Source organism: Psittacula echo, assembly GCF_963264785.1.
Source record: "Psittacula echo genome assembly, chromosome: Z".
In the NCBI taxonomy this organism is placed as follows: Eukaryota; Metazoa; Chordata; class Aves; order Psittaciformes; family Psittacidae; genus Psittacula; species Psittacula echo.
The window spans coordinates 74,279,539-74,299,277 of record NC_137742.1 but is presented as its reverse complement, the minus strand read 5'-3'; the positions used below and the strand labels follow the sequence as shown (position 1 = coordinate 74,299,277).

Genomic DNA, 19,739 nt, shown 5'->3' with positions numbered 1-19,739 from the left:
CCAGCATAACCCCCTGCGACTGCCGGGACCCGGCCTGTCCCCGCCCGTGCCGCACCACTCCCTCAGCGCTGAGGCTGCTCAGCTCTCCTCAGCTCTGTCCTCAGCTGCGGGCTTCCCGCCCGCACAGCGCCGCCTGGCGGCCCAGCCAGCATGATCTCCGGCAGCCCCGCCCCCCCCCGGGAGTTGGTCAGTGGGGAGGGCGGTGGTGCCGTAGAGCCCCGCCCTGCGCGGCGCGGATTGGCTGTCCCTCCGCAGGCCGAGGCAGTGGCACTGGCGGCAGCGGGCGGGCTCAGCGCTGATGGTCGCCATCATGTCGCGGGAGTTCGAGCTGTGTCCCGGGCGGCGAGTTGGCGGCGATCAGCCATGCTTCATCATCGCCGAGATAGGGCAGAACCACCAGGGCGATCTGGACATCGCCAAGCGCATGATCCGCATGGCCAAGGTGTGCAGCGCTGCTTTGCCGCCGCTAGCCGGGCGGGCGGGCGGGCAGGAGTGGGGCTGCTCGGCGGACCTCGACGCTGCGTTCCGCTCCGGGTACTCAGGCCGAGGTGCGGGGCAGCGGGAGTTCGGTGGCACCGGCGGCGGGCGGGGAAGCCGGGGAAGGGCGGGAAGTGTCCTCTGGGAGCAGTGGGGTGGGATAGCAGGGAGAGGGAGGGGGTTCTGCCGCCGCTCTGCACCGCTCTGTGAGAGCCCGCTTGCAGTCCTGCATCCAGCAACACAAAAGGGACGGGAGCGAGTTCAGAGGAGGCCACGCAGGAGAAGGTGCTGCGAAGGCTGGAGCAGCTCTGCTCTGGAGACAGTCTGAGAGAGCTGGGCTTGTTCAGCCTGAAGAAGAGAAGGCTCCTTAAGGGGAGACCTTAGAGCAGCTCCAGTGCCTGAAGGTCTACAGGAAATCTGGAGAGATGCTTTTGATCAGGGTACCTCTGTACACACGGGCAGATTACACAGCCTCTGAGGGGCTACCAGCAGCCTTCCAGCTGTGTCACAAGGTAACGGTGAACATTGGAAGAATCAACTAACTGCCGCTGATGAACCTCCAATTTGATTCAGTTGCATTAGGGTTCTTTTAGGCCATGTCAGCCTGTAAGACAGCCAGGCTGCTTTGAAATCTGGTATTGTAACCATTAGATATACCTCTGTTAGAAAACAGCATATCATCACTGAAGAAGTCAGGGCATGATGAATTCAGACCTGTGATTGGAGTATATGTTCAGAATAATGTGGTCAGTTTAACTGCACTGTTTGTGTTGCTTCAGACAAATTTCAGGTTAGCGGTCCTCACTCTGCAGAATCCTGTTGCTTGTTTTCAAGTGAAGTTACCATGTGGCAGCTACACTTCGAAAATGCCACAGAAGTCCACTTCAAATAAGGGGCATGCATAGAAAGAGACAGTTCAGTTTTGTATTTTTGGTGTGTTTTCTTTCTAGGCTGCTACTCTGCTACATATGGAGGCGTTTTGAAATAGAAAGACTCATGTGTTGGCAGGCTGACTGTCACTCATTCCTGTTCATACCATTCCTGTGATTGATTTGATGATGATGTTGAACTTGACGATCTTACCGGCCTTTTCTAACCTGGCTGATTCCGTGTGAAAACTCCACTGCACACGAGCCCATCAGCTGCACGGTCCTTGTGCTCAGGCTCGGGGTGAGCGCTCAGTGTGTACCCGCTTGTTTTGCAGGAGTGTGGAGCAGACTGTGCAAAGTTCCAGAAGAGCGAACTGGAGCACAAGTTCAACAAGAAAGCTTTAGAAAGGCCCTACGCGTCTAAACACTCCTGGGGAAAGACCTACGGGGAGCACAAGCGCCACCTGGAGTTTAGCCACGACCAGTACAGAGAGCTGCAGAAATACGCCGAGGAGGTTGGCATTTTCTTCACAGCGTCTGGCATGGATGAGGTACGTAATCAGTGCTGGAATGACAAGCAGAGTCCAGCTGTTGTGTCGTGTTGGTTGTTCGGTGTTCTTATTCTATATATCTTTTCTATATATATCTTTATTCTATTAAAAGGAATATAAAACACGTGGGAATGTTGAATTTCTAAATCAGGAAAACAGTAATTGTACCTCTGCAAGGTCACTTGTATCTACTGAGTGATGGCTGAACATCTACTGAGATGACTGAACATCTTGGAAGACCTGCCATGTATGCTGAGGTGTTTATGCACAGTAAATCATATTAGAGAAAAGGCCTCTGTTGAACTTCATAAACAATCAAAAGCTTTGAGAGTTTAGAACAAGACTGCAACCTGACCGCTCTGCAGTGTTGACTGGTATATTGGCTCCAAGCATTTCAAACCCCCTTTGTATTTAAACCAGATTCCTTTCTCAAGTTATTCTCAACATAACCCCTATTATTTATCTGTCCTTTTTTTTTTTTTTTTTTTTCCCTTTCTGCTCTCTACTAGGCCCCAGTTGGTATTTCTAAGCATCAGAAATGCTTCTATTCCTTTTCTTTTACTTATCTCATGGGGAGGGTCTCCACCTTGCACTGTTACTACTGAAGCATTTACTCCTTTTTTGTCAGTGGGGCACTGAACAGTCAGTCACCAGCTTGTGGACTCCATGGAGCTTGTCTGCTGCTTTTCAACCTTAGGGTACAAACACATTAATTCTCGTAAATTGCCTGTCTCAAAATTATGTTAGTTACATTGTTTTGCAACTAATTTTACATCATACTGCAACAAATGCAGTGCATAATTGATATGTGTAAACTAGAAATATCAGGAGCAGTTAAACCACAGTACAGATCAGAGGTTACAGATTGGTTTACTTTTCTTTGTGGCCTAGAAAATACAGAGAACCAAAGAACGAAAGAAGTAAGCTAGCCACTCGTGCATCAGGTAGGCACAGTTCCTGTCTTTCTGCAAGTAGCCTTATCCAGGGTAGGATTTATTTAATGTTTTAAGGTGATCTATTCAGTGCCTCTTTCTCCTCCCTGGTGTATCAGCTTAAGCTCATTTCTCATAACTGACAAAAGTTCATTCTTTCCTTGTATCTCTTCCCTGAGTATTTGAACACCATGGTCACATCTCTTCTTTTTCTTTTGTTTTTTTTTGTCTGGACTAAGCAACTTCAGTTCCTTCAGCCTTTTTCTGCTGTCTTTTCTAGTCCTCTGAACATTCTCGCTGTTTCTATCAACTTACTGTCTGTTGACCAAAATCCATGAATTGCTGTGCCCCAGCTTGGAGCTCCAGTTTGGAGCACCAAACACCATAAAAAAATTACTTCAGAGGTCTGACAGACAAAATGATATTTTGCATGAATTGCTATAGCCTGATGCCATGGGCTGAAAAACAGATCTGTGAAAAGAGGGTGTTGAAATGCTTCTTTTGTTGTACTCTTCATGTCCAGAGGACTTGCTGAACAACACATACTCTTTTAGGAAAAGAGTAGGTAAGTCCAAGAGTCTTGGAATATCTGGAACCTTAAAGACCCAAATGCCTTTAGCAGGGGGGAAATCACACTCCTTGATGTTAAAGGCTCCAGCTTATAAAGGCTATCGTGCAGTGCAGAACACCTTTCATGTGCAGCAGCTAAGATCACTTTCCACCTCTGGGAGCCCTCTTTTTTCAGGATGTTGTGCTTCTTTGTGTGTGGCCTCATCAGCTAATTAACAGTACTGATACATGTTTATGTCTTCTTTTTTTTTCTGGTGGCATTTCTGCTTGATATGAGCTTAGAACTCATGTCAGACATTGCATAAATGGATGTAATGAGTTCCTGAGAATACATCGACTTCTGTAAATTGAACATGATCTCTGGAACTCCAGCTATGTTGAAAAGGTTAAATTGTGTGTTTAACTATATGAGGAAATCAGTGAAGTGATGTGTGAAGTAAATATAGAGTAAACACCTTTACCTACCTTGTTCCGGTGTGTACTGGAGACAGAGCAGGATCCTGTGGAACCACTCCCTTTAATGTCCCTGTTGTTTAAGATTACTTCCTGATCCTTGAATCTCTTGCAGAAAAGCTGCCAATTTTCAAGAGATATTTAGCTAATGAAGTGACTTTAGACAAGGGGATCTGTCAGTTAAGACTTCATTTTGTGCAGACTTCTTCAGATATCTGTGGCTTTTTAATAGAGTGAATTAATTGTCTTCATGCACAATGCATCTTAGTGAATAAACTCTACTGAAGAGGTGTTATGCATCCTGGGTACAAAAAGTTGAATCTGCATCATTATGATGATGGAAAACTTAGGCTGAAGAAGATGTGATTCTCTTCTGGACATTGCCACTCTTTCTCTGGCACCAAGTAGATTTGACTGCCACAATGAATGAGCTGAGGAAATTAAAAATGCTTGTGGGTGGTTGAAGAGCGACCAAGTTAGATAACTATTTCATTGTTTCCTCTGGACGTGGTTAGAGGACTTTTGTGTCCTGCCTGTGGTAGATTTGAGATTTTCTTCCTTTAAAGTAGTACACAGCTTGGTGTCATCAGCAAACTTGCTGAGAGTGCAGTCAATCCCACTGTCCATGTCACTGACAAAGATGTTGAACAAGAACAGTCCCAACACTGATCCCTGAGGGGCACCACTCACCACGCTTCACACAAGTCCAGGCAGATGATGTCAGCTGCTCTGCCCCTGTCCATCAGTTCTGTAGCTCCATCATAGAAGGCCACCAAATTGGTCAGGCAGGATTTCCCCTTAGTGAAGCCATGCTGGCTGTCACCAAGCACCTTCTTGTTTTTCATGTGCCTTAGAATGCCTTCCAGGAGAATCTGCTCCAAGATTTTGGCAGGCACAAAGCTGAGACTGACTGGTCTGTAATTCCCCGGGTCATCCATTTTCCCCTTCTTGAAAATGGGGATTATATTTCCCTTTTTCCACTTCACCTGACTGCCATGAGTTTTCAAATATGATGAACAGTGGCTTAGCAACTTCATTCGCCAGCTCCTTTGGGACCCATGGATGGATTTCATCAGGTCCCATGGACTTGTGCATGTTCAGGTTCTTAAGGTGGTGTTGAACCTGAGCCTCTCCTACAGTGGGCCTAGGATCTTCATTCTCACAGTATCTGCATCTGTCTTTCCAAGACGTGGGTGGTGTGGTCAGAGCATTTGCCAGTGAAGACTGAGGCATTAAGAAGTCATTAATAACCTCAGCCTTCTCCAAATACAGGGTAGCCAGTTCTCCTGATAGCTTCTGGAGAGGGTCTGTGTTGCCCTAGTCTGTCTTTTTTTTGCTGCATACCTATAGAATCCCTTCTGGTTATCTTTCACATTCCTTGCCAAATTTAATTCTAACAGGGCTTTAGCTTTCCTAACCTGGTCCCTCGTGTCCTGGACCACATCCCTGTATTCTTCCCAGGCTGCCTGTCCTTGCTTCCACCTTTTGTAAGCTTCTTTTTTCCCTCTAAGTTTCCTGAGCAGCTCTTTATCTGTCCATGGAGCTCTTCTGGCCCTCCTGCCACACTTGTTAGGATGCAACACTCCTGAACTTGTACCAACCAACAGTCTTGGGCCCCCCTGCCCTCTAGGGCTATATCCTATAGAACCTTACTAAGCAGGTTCCTGAAGAGGCCAAAGTCTGCTCTCTTAAGTCCAGGGCAGTGAGCTTGCTGCATGCTCTTCTCACTGGCCTGAGCATCTTTAACTCGACCATCTCGTGATTGCTACAACCAAGGCTGCCCTGGAGCATCACATTTCCAACCAGCCCTTCCCTGTTGGTGAGCACAAGGTCAAGCACGGCACCTCTCCTTGTCGGCTCCTCTATTACTTGCAGAAGGAAGTTGTCTTCCACACAATCAAGGAACCTCCTGGATTGCTTGTGCCAGGCCATACCATCCCTCCAACAGAAATCAGGATGGTTGAAGTCCCCCATGAGGACAGGGGCCTGTGAGCGTGAGGCTGTTTCTATCTGTCTGTAGAGCACTTCATCCACAGATTCCTCTTGATCAGGCAGTCTGTAACAGATCCCCACAGTAATGTCCCCCATAGCTGTTCTCCCCCTGACCCACAAACTCTCTGTTGACTGATCACCTGTGTTCAGAGAGAGTTCCGTACTTTCCAGCCTATCACTGACATAAATAGCAACTCCCCTTCCCTGTCTGCCTGGCCTGTCTTTTCTAAAGAGCCTGTAACCTTCCATTCCAACACTCCAATCATAGGAGCCATCCCACCATGTTTCTGTGATACCTGTTATGTCATATCTCTGTAGGGGTGCACACATTTCTAATTCCTCTTGTTTGTTCCCCATACTGTGGGCGTTTGTACAGAGGCATCTGAGCCGAGCTCCAAATGAAGCCGGCTCATTGGCTGGAGCAGTTGAAATATCTTTGCATCACTCTGAGTGTTTATTACAGGTGCTGGCAACTGACTGGAAGTGTTGGGATGGAATGATGCCCCCCTCCCCTATTACATCTAGTTTAAAGTTTTCTTGACCAGTCAGGCAAGTCTCCTGCCAAAGCAGCTCTTCCCCTTATCAGATCAGCTCCACCAGCCTCCAGTAGACGTGGCCTCCCAAATTGAGTCCCATGTTCTAAATACCAAAACCCCTGACTATGGCACCACCGTTTATTAACCTGCCAAATCCACCTGGCTTTTTTAAGGTCCTCTGCTTTGTCCTGGAGAATTGATGAGAAGACTGTCTGAGCTCCAGAGCCCCTAACCACCTCTCCCAGGGCTCTATAGTCCTTCTTCATGTTCTCCAGGCTATCTATATCGCTAGCACCCACATGGACCACTAGAAGTGGGTAATAGTGAGACTTACTAGATCAGGCAGCCTCTCTGCAACATCCCTGATCCGAGTTCCTGGAAGGCAACACACTTCCTTTGAGACTGGGTCAGGCCGACAGATGGGTGCCTCTGTGCCGTTCAAAGTAGACTCCCCTACCATTATGACCCGCCGGTTTTTCCTGGCAGCAGCAGTAGTGATCTTCTTTACCAGTACATCAGCTGGTTGTTCATGGTGCGAGTGTGTTTCCTCGTTAGCCTCCTGCAGAACTGCAAAGTGGTTCTGGATGTGGACATTGGATTTTGGAGGAAGACACTTGCTGTTAATTGTCCTCTTCCTTCTATTTTTGGTGGTGTTTTTTTTTTTTTTTTTTTTTTTGTTACTGTTTCCCAGCTTCCTGGGTTAACGGCCTCCTTCTTTCCTCCATGAGCTACAGGGGACGCTTGAGGCCCCTGCACAGTTTGGGCCTGGAGTAAGCAGTCCTGCTTCCTCTCAGCTTCCCTGACATCTTGCAGCCTATTAACAGCATCCCGCAGCTCAGCCACCTGCTGCAGGAGGACCTCCACCAGGGAGCACCGAGCGCAGCCCTGCCCGTTGGGCACCCTCGCCTCACGAGACCAGTGCAGGCACTCTCTGCGCTCCGAGCTCTGCGCTGCAGCCTCCTCTCTCATCGGCTCTGTCTGGTGCCGACGCTGCCACCGCCGGGGCAGCCAGAGCAGAGGCGCTGGCCCTGGAAGCGGTGCTCCTCACGCCCTGCCCACGCCAACTGCCGCGACCCGCGCTCCCTGGGCCGGGTTTTCCCCGCTCAGGGCGGGGCCGTCCCTCCTGGCTCCGCCCCCTGTGAGTCCCTGCTCGCCTGAGCGGAGCTGCGGCTCCTGGGCAAGGCCTGGCGAGGGCTCGCGGTTCCCTCTGTGGCCCTCGCCGCTCAGAACTGAGGCTCCTGGACGCCGGGCTTCCGCTCCCTGCGGGGTTGAAGGCTCCTCTCTGGGTCATTTTGGATTTCCCTTTTTGGGGCACTGTTTTCTAGGTTCTTCTTCAATATACTCACACAATTTTTCAAAGTGACAGATCTATTCAGGAAAACTTCTGTTTGTGGTGTAGTAATTCTGTCCTGCAGGAAGTATGTAGTAAGAAGACTGCCTGTGTGACTGCAGTGTGTTTTTATTCAGCAGGGAAGGTGCCATCTGCAGGTAGTTGCTGTCTCTGGTAGTACCAAAAAGAAAATGCTGTGGCCCACAAGCTCATTTTGAAGCTAGGGGAGCAGTGGAGCTCACCTGAACTGGGCAGCTGTACCTACAGCTTGACCAGCTATGGCTGGGACACCAGAGAGCCTGGCCAGAGACAGGGATCCCAGTCAAAAACCTGTGTGACATCTGCTTTTGGCGTAGAGGTTTAAAAGAAAGCACTTCGGTAATACTTCACCTGGAGGAAAATGAGACATTAATCTCTTTGGAATAGTAAATATTTTAGGAGCTACTTGGGATATATATGTGTGTGTGTGTGTGTGTGTATATAGGTATACACACATATATATGACTGTGTGTGTATATATACATATGTATATATATATATGACCTACTAAATTTGGTCATCTAAATTTGGTCAAAACTAAATTTGGTTTTGCTGTTTTGAAGGGTTGTTTGTATCCCAGCATGGTAGTTCTTCAACTTTGATCCAGCTGAAGTGGTAAGTTGAAATGCACTGATGTCTTTTCCTTTCAGATGGCTGTGGAATTTTTACATGAACTGGATGTTCCATTTTTCAAAGTAGGATCAGGAGATACAAACAATTTTCCCTATTTGGAGAGGACTGCAAAGAAAGGTATGCATTTTCTTTTGAGCTGCCCCAGTGTGTCTCAGTAGATCAGTTATTAGATATTTCCTCCAGTTGATTTTGGGAAAAAAGTCTAGAAATACCTTTAGAGGAAAATCCACCTCAGACTGGGGGAGGCAGGGGGAGGGGGAAAGGTTCACCCAGCTTTCTTTCCTAGTTGAACTGAATTAATTTACTTCAAAAATTTAATATAATCTTATGTAGCTTTCTGATCGACCTAGGACAAAACATGTACATATTTTCTAATGGGTAGGTCGCCCGATGGTGATTTCCAGCGGGATGCAGTCAATGAACACAATGCACCAGGTTTATGAGATTGTGAAGCCCCTCAATCCAAACTTCTGCTTCCTGCAGTGCACCAGTGCATACCCACTTCAGCCAGAGGATGTCAACCTCCGTGTTATATCGGTCAGTGAGTAACCCAGAGTGTGGCCTGTGCAGGGTACCACTTTTACTGAGATCCAGATCTTAGTCATTCTGGAATTTGCCTCTTAGAAGTTAGAAAGATGTGTCATTTTCCTGTAATTCATGCAAGTGCTGTAATAAAGATACCCACTGGATCCTTTTTTAGCAGAACTCAGCTTTGAGGAATTTTATAAAGTGTAGTACCTGGAGTATTCACAACTAAACAGGAAAATATGACATATGGTTATGTCATATGACAGGTCAACCACTGGTAGTGCAAAGAAGAATTATGTAGACTGTTACCATTAAGAAGGTGCATGGAACCGAGAACATAATTTTAAACAGGGGGCTAGAACAGAAAACTGTGTTAAAAATGCTTCATGTGAATATCAGAGTAATGAAGAAAATGGATTAGGCCCGTCTATAGTTTCCTTGGCTGAAAATATTTCTTGGATATGCCCAATAAAAATGCAAGGAAATTTTCCAAAATTGGCCAGTGTTCAAGCACTTGCCTATCTTTATGCACATATAGTCTGTTATTTTTTAGTAGAATTTTTAGTGGCTGCATTTAGTTGACTATGATTGAGTGACTGTCCCCTATGCATGGGTGAAAGGATTGCTTTAGATTTTAAATATGTGGTTGGGGGAGTCTGCTTTGGCTACAGGTTAAGTTTAACCAGTCCACTGGGTTTGTGGATGAAAGTAGAGCACCACTCTGTCAGTGTAACTGACAGTGATGTAAGTTACATTTTGAGCCTTTCAGGACCTTGAGGAGTACAACTGAATTAAAAGGAAAAGTGTAAGTGAAGTTGTAGAATAAAACACACCATCTTTTCCTTGTCAGCACTGAATTCTTAGCGAAATTCTTAGAACATGATGGTCAGTAATGCAGTGTGACATGTTGAATGCAAGAAAGATTAATTTTCAGCATGACCAACTGCTTGTTTGTGGCACAGTAATTTCCCATGGTTTTTATTGCAGTGTCAAGGTTTAAGCCCAGGCCATAAATCAGAGCCACGCTACTGCTACTGCTGAACCCAGGACATGCAGTTATCACTGTTAAATTTGCTTTGTCTTTGAAATTGCCACCTTGGTAATTCAGATCAACTCTGTCATGATTCAAGGCCTATCAGTCAGCTTTTCCTGATATTCCCATTGGCTACTCGGGGCATGAAACTGGCATCGCCATTTCGGTGGCAGCGGTTGCGTTGGGAGCTAAAGTGGTGGAACGCCATGTGACTCTGGACAAAACATGGAAAGGAAGTGACCACCAGGCATCCCTGGAGCCCAACGAACTGGCAGAGCTGGTGAAAGCCATCCGTACTGTGGAAAAAGCAATGGGATCTCCAGTCAAACAGCTACTGCCCTGTGAAATGGCTTGCAATGAAAAGGTAAGTTTTGATTTGTTTCATGTATAGCTGGAACTTACTTAGACGTATGGTTAATAAGTCTGTATTCAGAAAAGCAGCTTGCTAATCGTTTATTGCAGCAGTGTTTCTGCCTCTGCAATCAGAAATCTGTACTCTGCAGCAGCAGCATGCACAGTGCTTACATTGAACCACTGAAGTTGGTGCAGACGTCATTTTCTAATGACAGTGTTTCTGGCAGTCATGAACTATTTTAATCAAAGCATAATGTGGTCAGTTTTCAGTGTAATGGAGTTCTGTGTTTATCATTCAGTGGTTAACTTAGTTGAGTAGAATCATGGAGTCATTTAGGCTGGAAGAGACGTTTTAAGATCGTCGAGTCCAACCATTGCCCCAGGACTGCCAAGACTACCATTAAACCACATCACTAAGGGCCTCACCTCTACGTCTTCTAAATACCTCCAGGGACGGTGGTTCCACTGCTGCCCTGGGCAGCCTGTTCCAGTGCCTAACCACCCTCTTGGGGAAAAAATTGTACCTAATATCCAGTCTAAACCTCCCCTGGTGCAGCTTGAGGCCGTTTTCCTCTTGTCGTATCACTTGTTCCTTGGGAGAAGAGACCAGCCACCTCCTGCCTCCATTTTCCTTTCAGGTTGTTGTACAAAGTGATAAGGTCCCCTCTGAGCCTTCTCTTCTCCAAACTAAACCCCCCCTAGTTCCCTCAGATGTTCCTCCTCAGACTTGTGCTCCAGGCTCTTCACCAGCTCTGTTGCTCTTCTCTGGACCTGCTCCAGCACCTCAATGTCTCCCTTGTAGTGAAAGGCCCAGAACTGAACACAGGATTCAATGTGCAGCCTCACCGGTGCCCAGCACAAAGTACTTGGTAGTAGTAATAGGAATATTGTGTCTCTGTGACTGTATGTGAGCTGCTGTTACACTAAGCTAGAATACTAGTTAGTCTAATGAGATTCCCTCCATTCTGATTCTGAAAAATTCCAGTGATCCATTATCTGATTTCAGAAAGAGAGCCTAGTTACCGTGAGGTTACCACGCAGCCTTCATTTGGGATAGGAGTTAATGAGGAGGGCAGTTCTATACAACCTCTTCCCAAGTAACTGCAGAATTTTCCTTAGCCTTTTTTGCTATACTAAGCCTAGGAATGTGCTTGACTTACTTTTTAATTTTGTGTTTTCCTCCCCTGTAGCTGGGAAAATCCGTTGTGGCGAAAGTAGCAATTCCTGAAGGTGCAGTACTGACACTTGACATGCTGACAGTGAAGGTGGGAGAGCCCAAGGGATTTCCCCCAGAAGCAATCTTTGATCTGGTGGGCCAGAAGGTTAAAACAAATATTGAAGAAGACGAAACCATCACTGAGCAAGCAGTGGAAAATCACGTCAAAAAAGTAAAGTGCTAAATCAGAGCACTCTATTCTGTATTTCATCATATATATTTAAGTACAGCAGCATGGTAGATTAGAAGGAAAGGGTGTAATTTTGAGGATCCAAGCAGGTTAGAATTTTCAGGTTCTCAAGTTTCTGAAGCAAGTGGAGATAAATTACGAAGGGCAATTTTATTAGAAATGGTATAGCATTGCATCTAGAAAATACTGTGCTCCTCCTTTCTCCATTCCTCTTAACCTAGGTTAATTTGGAGGTTTGCCACATGTAAGACCACATTCTGCTACTGTCTAGCTTCCTTTTCTGGTAAGAACACAGTAAATCATGGTAATTTTGTCTGCAGTTTGAGTTGTTCTAACTGTACCTTTTGGTGTTCCTCTCTTTTTCTTCCTCATCCTGTGATAACAGCATGCTAGTTGGAGTTGAATGGAGATAGATGAAAGTTTACATATGCTGAGACAGTGCAGCCTGATGGATTTTTTGTAAGCCTTAAGATAAAAAAGTCTTGAGATAAAGCAGTGGGTTGCAGGAATCTGCACACTGGGGATAATGAGCTCCTTGAGAAAGCTATGTTCTTAGGAGACACTACCCAGAAAGGAGGCAATTAAGATATGTAGAAAGGTCCCATTTAAGGGGCAAGGAAAGAGCCTTTTTGTACTTTTTGTGAACTGAAAGACATGAGAGGAGCAGACAGATTAAGGAGGGAAGAGTAGATCCAAGATGGATCAGTGGAAATAAACTTATCGTACACTTCAGAAACATGTCAAAAGCATCTGTTGTGAACTGGGTGAAGCCTGGAATCTTAAATCAATTTGGATACCTCTGGGGATACTGTGTTGGGGCAGCTTCTCTGGTAGGAAGCCGAAGGCTGGTGAAGATTCAGCAGCTCCTTCCTGGACTAAGCCAATAAGTTGGGTTCTTTCCCCTGACCCCGACTTTGGAGGCAGCTGAAGCTGAATGCTTGACCAGATCACATAACTGAGCTTTAGCTTGTGATCAGTGCTGCTCTTGTGTTCCCTGTGCCTGCAGCACAGCTGCTTGCTTTTCAAGTATGAAGTGCAATCCTACTTCTGTCAGCTTGCTGCTCTTCCCTTTGTCCAGGAAGGAGCCCTGTGACAGCAATTGAATCTCTCAGCATGGTTAGTACAGAGATGCTTTGGTATAATTCGTCTCCATTTTTCTGTAGTGGAATAATTTACCTAGTGATGGTTATTTGGAACTTGCTACCTCTTGGTCATGAGTTGATGAAGTGTCTTGAGCTTGGTGGTGGTGTTTCTGTGCCTGTGAGCTGTTGACTTTCAAGATGTCTACTGTTCTGCAATTCTGAGGAAGCTGTTTTTGCATCTTTAAACTGGGAAGCAGAGATCCTTTGAGTCATGTGCTTGGCCATATGTGAGCTCTGACTGATGCAGTATGCTTGCCTCACATTAAGAAAACTGCTCAATTGTTAAATGATTCTTTTTTTGTTTGTTTCAAATTGGAAAAATAAATCTACCTTATAAAACAAGGTACTGTTTCTGCGTTTCAGCCTATGGTCAGACCTTGCCTTTGCCAGCACCAGTGCCATGGTTTCAAAGCCTTTAATATTTGAATACTGTCAGGATTACTTGACCTGCTCCAAGCAGCAGTGGTTCTTCACTCCAGCAGGGCTGGTCCTACAGCCTGCTGTAAACATAGACAGAAGTGCCCAGGAACTTTAATAATGTATTGGGAAAAAAATGAACTACCCCTGTACAGAAACTTGGAGCTGTCTCCTTTTATGTGAGCATACCCGTGTGCAGCTGCAGTTAAAGAGCCTTTTGCAAATAGGACACACAAATAAATGAATCACTGACCTAGTGTTCTTGTTGCCCCTGTGACTCCTCCAGGCATCTCATCTTCTCCTGGGTGTGGTACATGATTTCCTCATGCTTCTGCTCTGTGCAGGAAGCACAGGGCTACTCAGAGGCCCAGTTCAGGATCTCTGTCACAGGACCAGCTAATGGCTGTTGAGTGGGGCTGCAGAAGCTTTATGTGAAGGGACCATTCCGACAGTTGGTGCCAGTCTTTGATTTTTATGAAATGATATTTAATTATGAGCTAATTCAGTCCAGTTATTATCCAAATCTGACTTTGTCAACTATAACAATATGCAGTATATTGTTATATTATGTACACGTTGCTATATACGGATTTGAAGCCTGAACTGACCTAACTGCAGATCCTTCCCAGAGCCTCAGGTCTGAGTACACAAGTTCCATGAACCTGCAGCGGAAGGTGTTCAGGTGAGCCATGCCATCGCTGACATTGTAGAATGAAAAGATTCCTGCTTCATAATCCAAAAAACCACCAGTGTGATTGGGATCATCTCCTATGGGGAGGGATTCTGTCCCCCTAGTGAAATGTCCAGTATGCAAACTCAAAGTTCTTAAAGCACCAGGATGCTCTGTTCCAGCCCCATTGGGAGGTTTTGGAGTCTCCTTTCCTGTCAATGGAAGTGTATGCTGCACCAACCCACCATCCTGCTCCAATGTGGAGAAGGTCCATTTCCCATAATGGCTCCCAGAGAGGAAGGCACTTGCCATAACTTACCGAATCTCTGGGGACCACAAGGTAGAACATCCTCCTCCAGTTACAGCTTACTAAGAGTCAGTCTTCAGTTGCAGCATCAGGTGAAGGCTGTCATGCTCCTAGCTGCACAAAGCCAGGAGAAAAAGAAATCTCTCATGAAACTGAACAAGTTTGAAATGACAGTCACACAGGACAGGTCAAAAAGCTACAGGACTTTGAAGAGGAGATTTTTGTTTGAAGACACTGTCCTACAACTTCAATATTGAATTGCTACATGTCTCACAAAGGTTTTCCTTTCGTATACCTCCATAGTTTACTGGGATGGCATATGCTTTCTGTTTTCATGTTCTGGAAATAACTCCAACACTCCCTTTGAAAACATGATCTGGCATCCTTAAGCAACCCCCTTCACTCTTTCTGTCAAGCCTGATGAAACCAGTGTCGGGTGCTTAAAGGACATAGGTTTAATAAGCACATCTATTTTTTCTTGTAAGTGAAATACACAGGACAGAGAGGATCCCCGCCAGAATCCACACACCACAGAGCAAGGACAGCTCCCCCACTAGGTAAAGAGCGTAACAGACAAGTCTCGTTGTGTTCAGTCCGCCGATTAGCTCGTTAGGCTGCACATTAGCTCCTCCTGCCGGCAGAGCAGGGGCTATGTCAGACAAGAACCTAGCTGTTGTGGTTGAGACAGGGTCCGCCAGGACACTGCAGGATGGAAATGAGATTAACCCATTGGCTAGGACCCTTCGGGGAAATCCCAACAGTGGAAAAATAAGGCCGGTATGTTTTAAAAGCAATCTAAAGAATAAAATTCCAACCTCCCCCACACACAATCTCTCCAAATCCAGGAAGAGCTTTTTCCTATGTGGAGATACGTTGCTAGCACACACAGCAGAATGCCAAGGCCACTCACAGCAATAGAAACTCCCAAGTCTGCTACAGTGCAAGGATATGAAAATGTACCACGGGCCTTCCCATGAAGAATGAGGTCCTTTGGCTTCTGTCAGGGGATAAGCACAAGGCCACACACCCTTCCCAAAAAGAGTGAATGTCATTAGGAAAGAGAAACTGACATTTCCCTGTAGGCAAAAAGAAAAGCACTGCCCCCTCCAGTAAAATCATGGCTATTGCTCAAGGTGGTTAGGATCTTTTTCTGTTAAAGAAATGAGACAATTTAGGCTTCCTCCTGCTGTTTCCAAGAGGGTTGCCCTTCCTCATACCTTCATATTACACTGCAAAAAAGGAAGACCTGATACAGGTCTTCAAGATTGAAAGACTCATGTGACTCTCTTGCATGTATGTTTAAAATTATTATGAATTTCATATAGACCTGAAATCAAAGCTATAGCAGGAACACCTGACAGCTCAAAAATCAGGAAATAAACTGGTTCACCAAAATACCAACAGAAAGAACATTAAAAAGTAGTGACAAAGATGCTACTTACATACAGAAGGATCTATAGGGAAGGTGACTAGAGCGGTTTACTTTGAGAATAAGAGGTAGAAAGAGACCATACAATACCACCTCCAGCAACTGAATAGGATCAGCATGCTGCTGTATTTGTCTGGTCTGACATGAGAAGGCCTCTAGGGCTGCAAGCTTCTCTCGACAGGCCTGTAGCTGCTGTTCATGTGCTTCCAGGGCTTGTTGAGACTTTCCATCAATGAAGTTTTGTGCCAGACTCCCTTCTTCCCAAAGAAGTAACTGAAGCTCAGTTACTGACAGCTGTCTTTTGCCTATAATGGCATGTGCCTATAGACGAAGCAGAAAAGCATCCCCCCATACTCAACAGACTATAACCATTTCAGGCATTTATCTCCCAGTCTTTCAATGTTATGTTTTGGTTGGATTTTACTGATTTGAAAGATCTCTTGAGAAACAGGTGGTTGCCCTTTAAGGGAGCACAGCCAGGATTTACCTGCAGATGTCCTGGATGGAAAAGCTTGAGGGCAGGTTCCAAGATGCTTAGTTATGCAGAAAATGCTGGTTTCAGCCAGAATGTAACAGGGTCAGGTATTAACTGCTAAAAGTAGCAGACCTGGTCCTTCAGTAGTAACAATTTGCCTTCTTTTAAAGCAAGCTATTGAGAGGGAGGGGCTAGAAAAACTTCCAAAACAAAGTAATGTCAAACCATAATGTCCCAAACTTCTGCAGAGTTCCCACCAGTTATGACTGATTTTCTGTAACAGAGATCCTTAGAGATCCTATTTAAAGCAAAAGCTGTTTCATGATCCGTAAATGAGGTGGAGATTAGCATACGTTCCCATTCTTAAGACAGAATCAACAGAGCTGTTGTGTTTACTGAAATCTGAAGTCAGACTGTTCACTAATGCAGTTCAGTGCAATGCAGCTTACATCACAGAAGCTGTAATAACATCTGTAGCTGGGGCTATTTACTATTCATCCACAAAAAAAAAATTCTAACATTGTTCTTCCAGAGGTGTTTGGCTGATCAGGGCGTGAGAGCCAGGCTTCTGGAGACTCTTCTTCTTCTCTCCTTTTGATAGCAATATGTTGTGATGAATACAGGGAATGCACTCTTTTCCTGAGAAGCAGTAGCTCTCTGGGTCTTTGAATATCTATAGAGAAAGCAAAATGTCTCTCCTTGGAAAATGACCAGTGGAAAAGCAAACCACGCTTTACCTTCAGATCAGCCTGCTCTATGCTCCTTCTGTTATCAGCTTCTTGCTCTATTCTGTCTTCTAGATCCTTCAAGCAAAATGCCATGAGCTCCTACACAGCAACAGAATGAAATAAAACAGTTTCATAACAACATCTGTAAAAAACAGACGTCAGTATCCAGCTGGCTTTCCATACAGAGAAGTATGTCACTGAAACACTCAGTTTATGAGGGTTGTTAAGGCCAGTAGTGATGAACAGGAGGATTTTCACACTTCACCTGCTCCTGGTGGTTAAACTGGTAACATTTGGAAAGCTGTGCAGATTAGTACCACCTTCATAAGGAACAGGGAACCCTAGGGTGAAAACAGCATTTTCATGCTTCAATCTATGGCATTGTGCACTTCAAGACTACATGCTCATGGACTGAGGAGCTGAAGGGCAGCTAACCAAGAAGTTTTATTCAGAGGATCAGTGGGAGGCTCTGCCTAGAGTCAAAACTCAGTCGATGTTCAGGATGCTTCCCACTGTACAAGAGACCAGTCAGAAGTACCCCACTGTCACCACAGTGATGCTGTAGTCTGAATGCCTGCAACAACAAACACTGACAGCTTGGCTGGTAACCACGTTTTCTGTGGTACTTGTGGTGTGCACTGAGCAGCACGGTAGAGTTAATGTTCTGCTGTGTCTAGCCACGCAGCTTCTCACCCGCAGCCCTCTGAAATGGCTTGTCCTCTGTCCAGCAGCTTGAAGAGTCTTGGTGCACTTAGGGACGCATTTTCGTCATTAGTAACACCAAAGACCCAGGCAATGCTGCCCCATGCTCTCCGTGCATTAATGTTACAACAGAGCCTCTCAGTAAATACGAGATACGCCAGCTCCAGAGCTGTAGCTGTTGCCAGTGTCCTGTTCTGTAGCTGGGACCCAGTCCAGAGCATCTGCATGCACAAATACCAGCTTACTGCAGCAAAGACTGTCACAGACCACAGAACAAAACCAAATCTTTCTTCTTTGCTTGTAAAACACATCACGGCAAGCACTCACTCCCTCATAACACTGGTCATATGCAAATACTTATGCCAGTCACAAGCATTTCTGGCTAAGCATTACTTTCCTTACAGAGGTAAATGAAAGAGCTGCTTCCTACCAGTGGAGACACTATGTCTGCAGCACTGTCAAGCCAGCCATGTCATTCACCCTGAGGAACCAACTCCAGAAACATGCCTTTAGGGATTGCCTGCATGCCCCAACTCCGTCAAGTGAAAATGCTGTAAAGGCAAGGATTTCTAAGAGATGAGACTCCAGCCAGGCTCACAGGACACATACCAAGTACACAGCATGCCGACCCCATGTTCTGCATTCAGGAGCACAGGGGGTGTCCTTCCAGTTGATTTTATACACTCTTGGATCCAGGCATGAGCAGGCTGATGGACCTTGCACAATAGTTCTTATCTCCTTAAGCATTCACAGCTAGCATTTGCTGAAAGCACCAGGGAAGATTGTTACATGTTGCCTGGCTGGTGTTACTTGGCTGGGGCAGCACAGAGTAGCTGCTTACAGCAAACAGAATCACTGGTCAAAATATCATGCTTGGGCTACTTTTGGTAGTTTGTGCTGAAATCTCTGCAGCACTAAGCCCATAGATGTCAGCAGATCTCTTAGAGACAGCGTCAAAGGGGACACAAGTTTCTAAACCCTGCTCACTTCCGATTTTGGTCATCGGCAGCATCTGCTGCCCTGCGTTCAACAGCCTCCCAGGCAATCAGCATTAACCCTTTGCAGAGGGATCATGCAGGGAAGCCCTACTTTATTCTGAGTCAAGCAAACTTTCAGGAATCCTTTGTCTGTGTCCATATATTACCAGTAATCTAGTTTTACAGTAGATTAGAAAAACGTCTTACTAATGCTACATCAGTTCAATTTTCACGTTCAAGTTTGATTTTCCTGAAAAACAATATAATTTTGAAGGTCCTAATTGTGCTGGCACTGGAGGTACTTTGTGTTCTAGCTTTTTCATTAAGCAAATGAAAGCAGGAATTCTTCTGTGGCTTAATTGCTCACTACTTCATTTAAAAATATGGGAAATCATGCTAGGCTATCAGAAATGTATTGGTGCATAGGATTCTTACTGATTTTACTAAGTAAGATAAACTCTCAAACCCAAACTATGCTTTCTGCAACATCATGGAAAGACAGCATGTGTTTAAAACCAGACAGAATTAGGACATTTTGAAAACTTTATATTTCTTGCAGTGTTTCTGAGTTGGTTGTGTACTAGCAAACTCCTTCAACACACATATTTAGAAACACTGAAAATCAAAGTATCTCTGACAAACAGGGATGAAGAAAAGCAAAGGCAATCCATTCCTTTTATACCAGTCGTTAATATTGATGATAGACCTTGGGCTGCCCAGTCCTCTGAGCTAGACAACCAAGACTGCAGGAACAGTGACTTCCCTTTTGCGAGCACTGTACAGAACCAGTCTGTATCAGTTGAATGTTCACAAGCCCATGTGGCCTGATGGGATTCATCCCAAAGCGCTGAAGGAACTGGTGGATGTTACAGCAGAACCCTCCTCCATATCTGTCAGAGGTCTTGGGAGTTTGGGGAGATCTCTACTAACTTGAAGCTGGCCAGTGGTATTCCAATTTACAGCAAGGTGATGAAGAAAGGCATAGAAAACAACAGACCTGTTAGTCTGACCTCAGTACCTGGAGGAATTATGGAAGAGATTGTACTGGGTGCTGTTGAAAGGCATTTAAAGGACAATGCAATCCCCAGGCACAGTCAGCATGGGCTCACAATGGGAAAGTCCTTCTTAATTAATTTGATATCCCTCTATGATAAGGTCATCCGTGTAGGGGATGAAGGGAAGGTGGTGG

At 45.5% G+C, this 19,739-nt stretch overlaps 2 protein-coding genes across 2 annotated transcripts; one reads left to right on the top strand and one right to left on the bottom strand.

Moving 5' to 3' along the window:
- The first annotated feature begins 294 nt into the window (after positions 1-294).
- On the top strand, positions 295-13,179 carry NANS (N-acetylneuraminate synthase). Its single transcript, XM_080638160.1, has 6 exons — positions 295-442; positions 1,682-1,897; positions 8,400-8,499; positions 8,765-8,919; positions 10,041-10,307; positions 11,488-13,179. Exons 1-6 carry the CDS (start codon positions 299-301, stop codon positions 11,695-11,697), a joined length of 1,092 nt encoding a protein of 363 aa, XP_080494286.1. The 5' UTR covers positions 295-298; the 3' UTR covers positions 11,698-13,179.
- LOC308232266 (tripartite motif-containing protein 14-like) lies at positions 12,035-17,884 on the bottom strand (the record flags this gene model as incomplete). The annotated part of the gene is given in 11 exon segments (XM_080638341.1): positions 12,035-12,092; positions 13,871-14,038; positions 14,040-14,053; positions 14,057-14,214; positions 14,217-14,237; positions 14,240-14,275; positions 14,278-14,301; positions 14,769-14,941; positions 15,754-15,989; positions 16,881-16,970; positions 17,819-17,884. Coding segments are annotated over 11 exon segments (1,044 nt in total).
- Between the last annotated feature and the right edge of the window lie 1,855 nt (positions 17,885-19,739).

Excerpts from the sequence above, each read along its gene's own strand:
- NANS (XM_080638160.1), top strand. The coding sequence starts at position 299 with ATGGTCGCCATCATGTCGCGGGAGTTCGAGCTGTGTCCCGGGCGGCGA. Across the intron at positions 443-1,681 it reads GCATGATCCGCATGGCCAAG|GAGTGTGGAGCAGACTGTGC; the intron begins GTGTGCAGCGCT and ends CTTGTTTTGCAG. Across the intron at positions 8,500-8,764 it reads GGAGAGGACTGCAAAGAAAG|GTCGCCCGATGGTGATTTCC; the intron begins GTATGCATTTTC and ends TCTAATGGGTAG.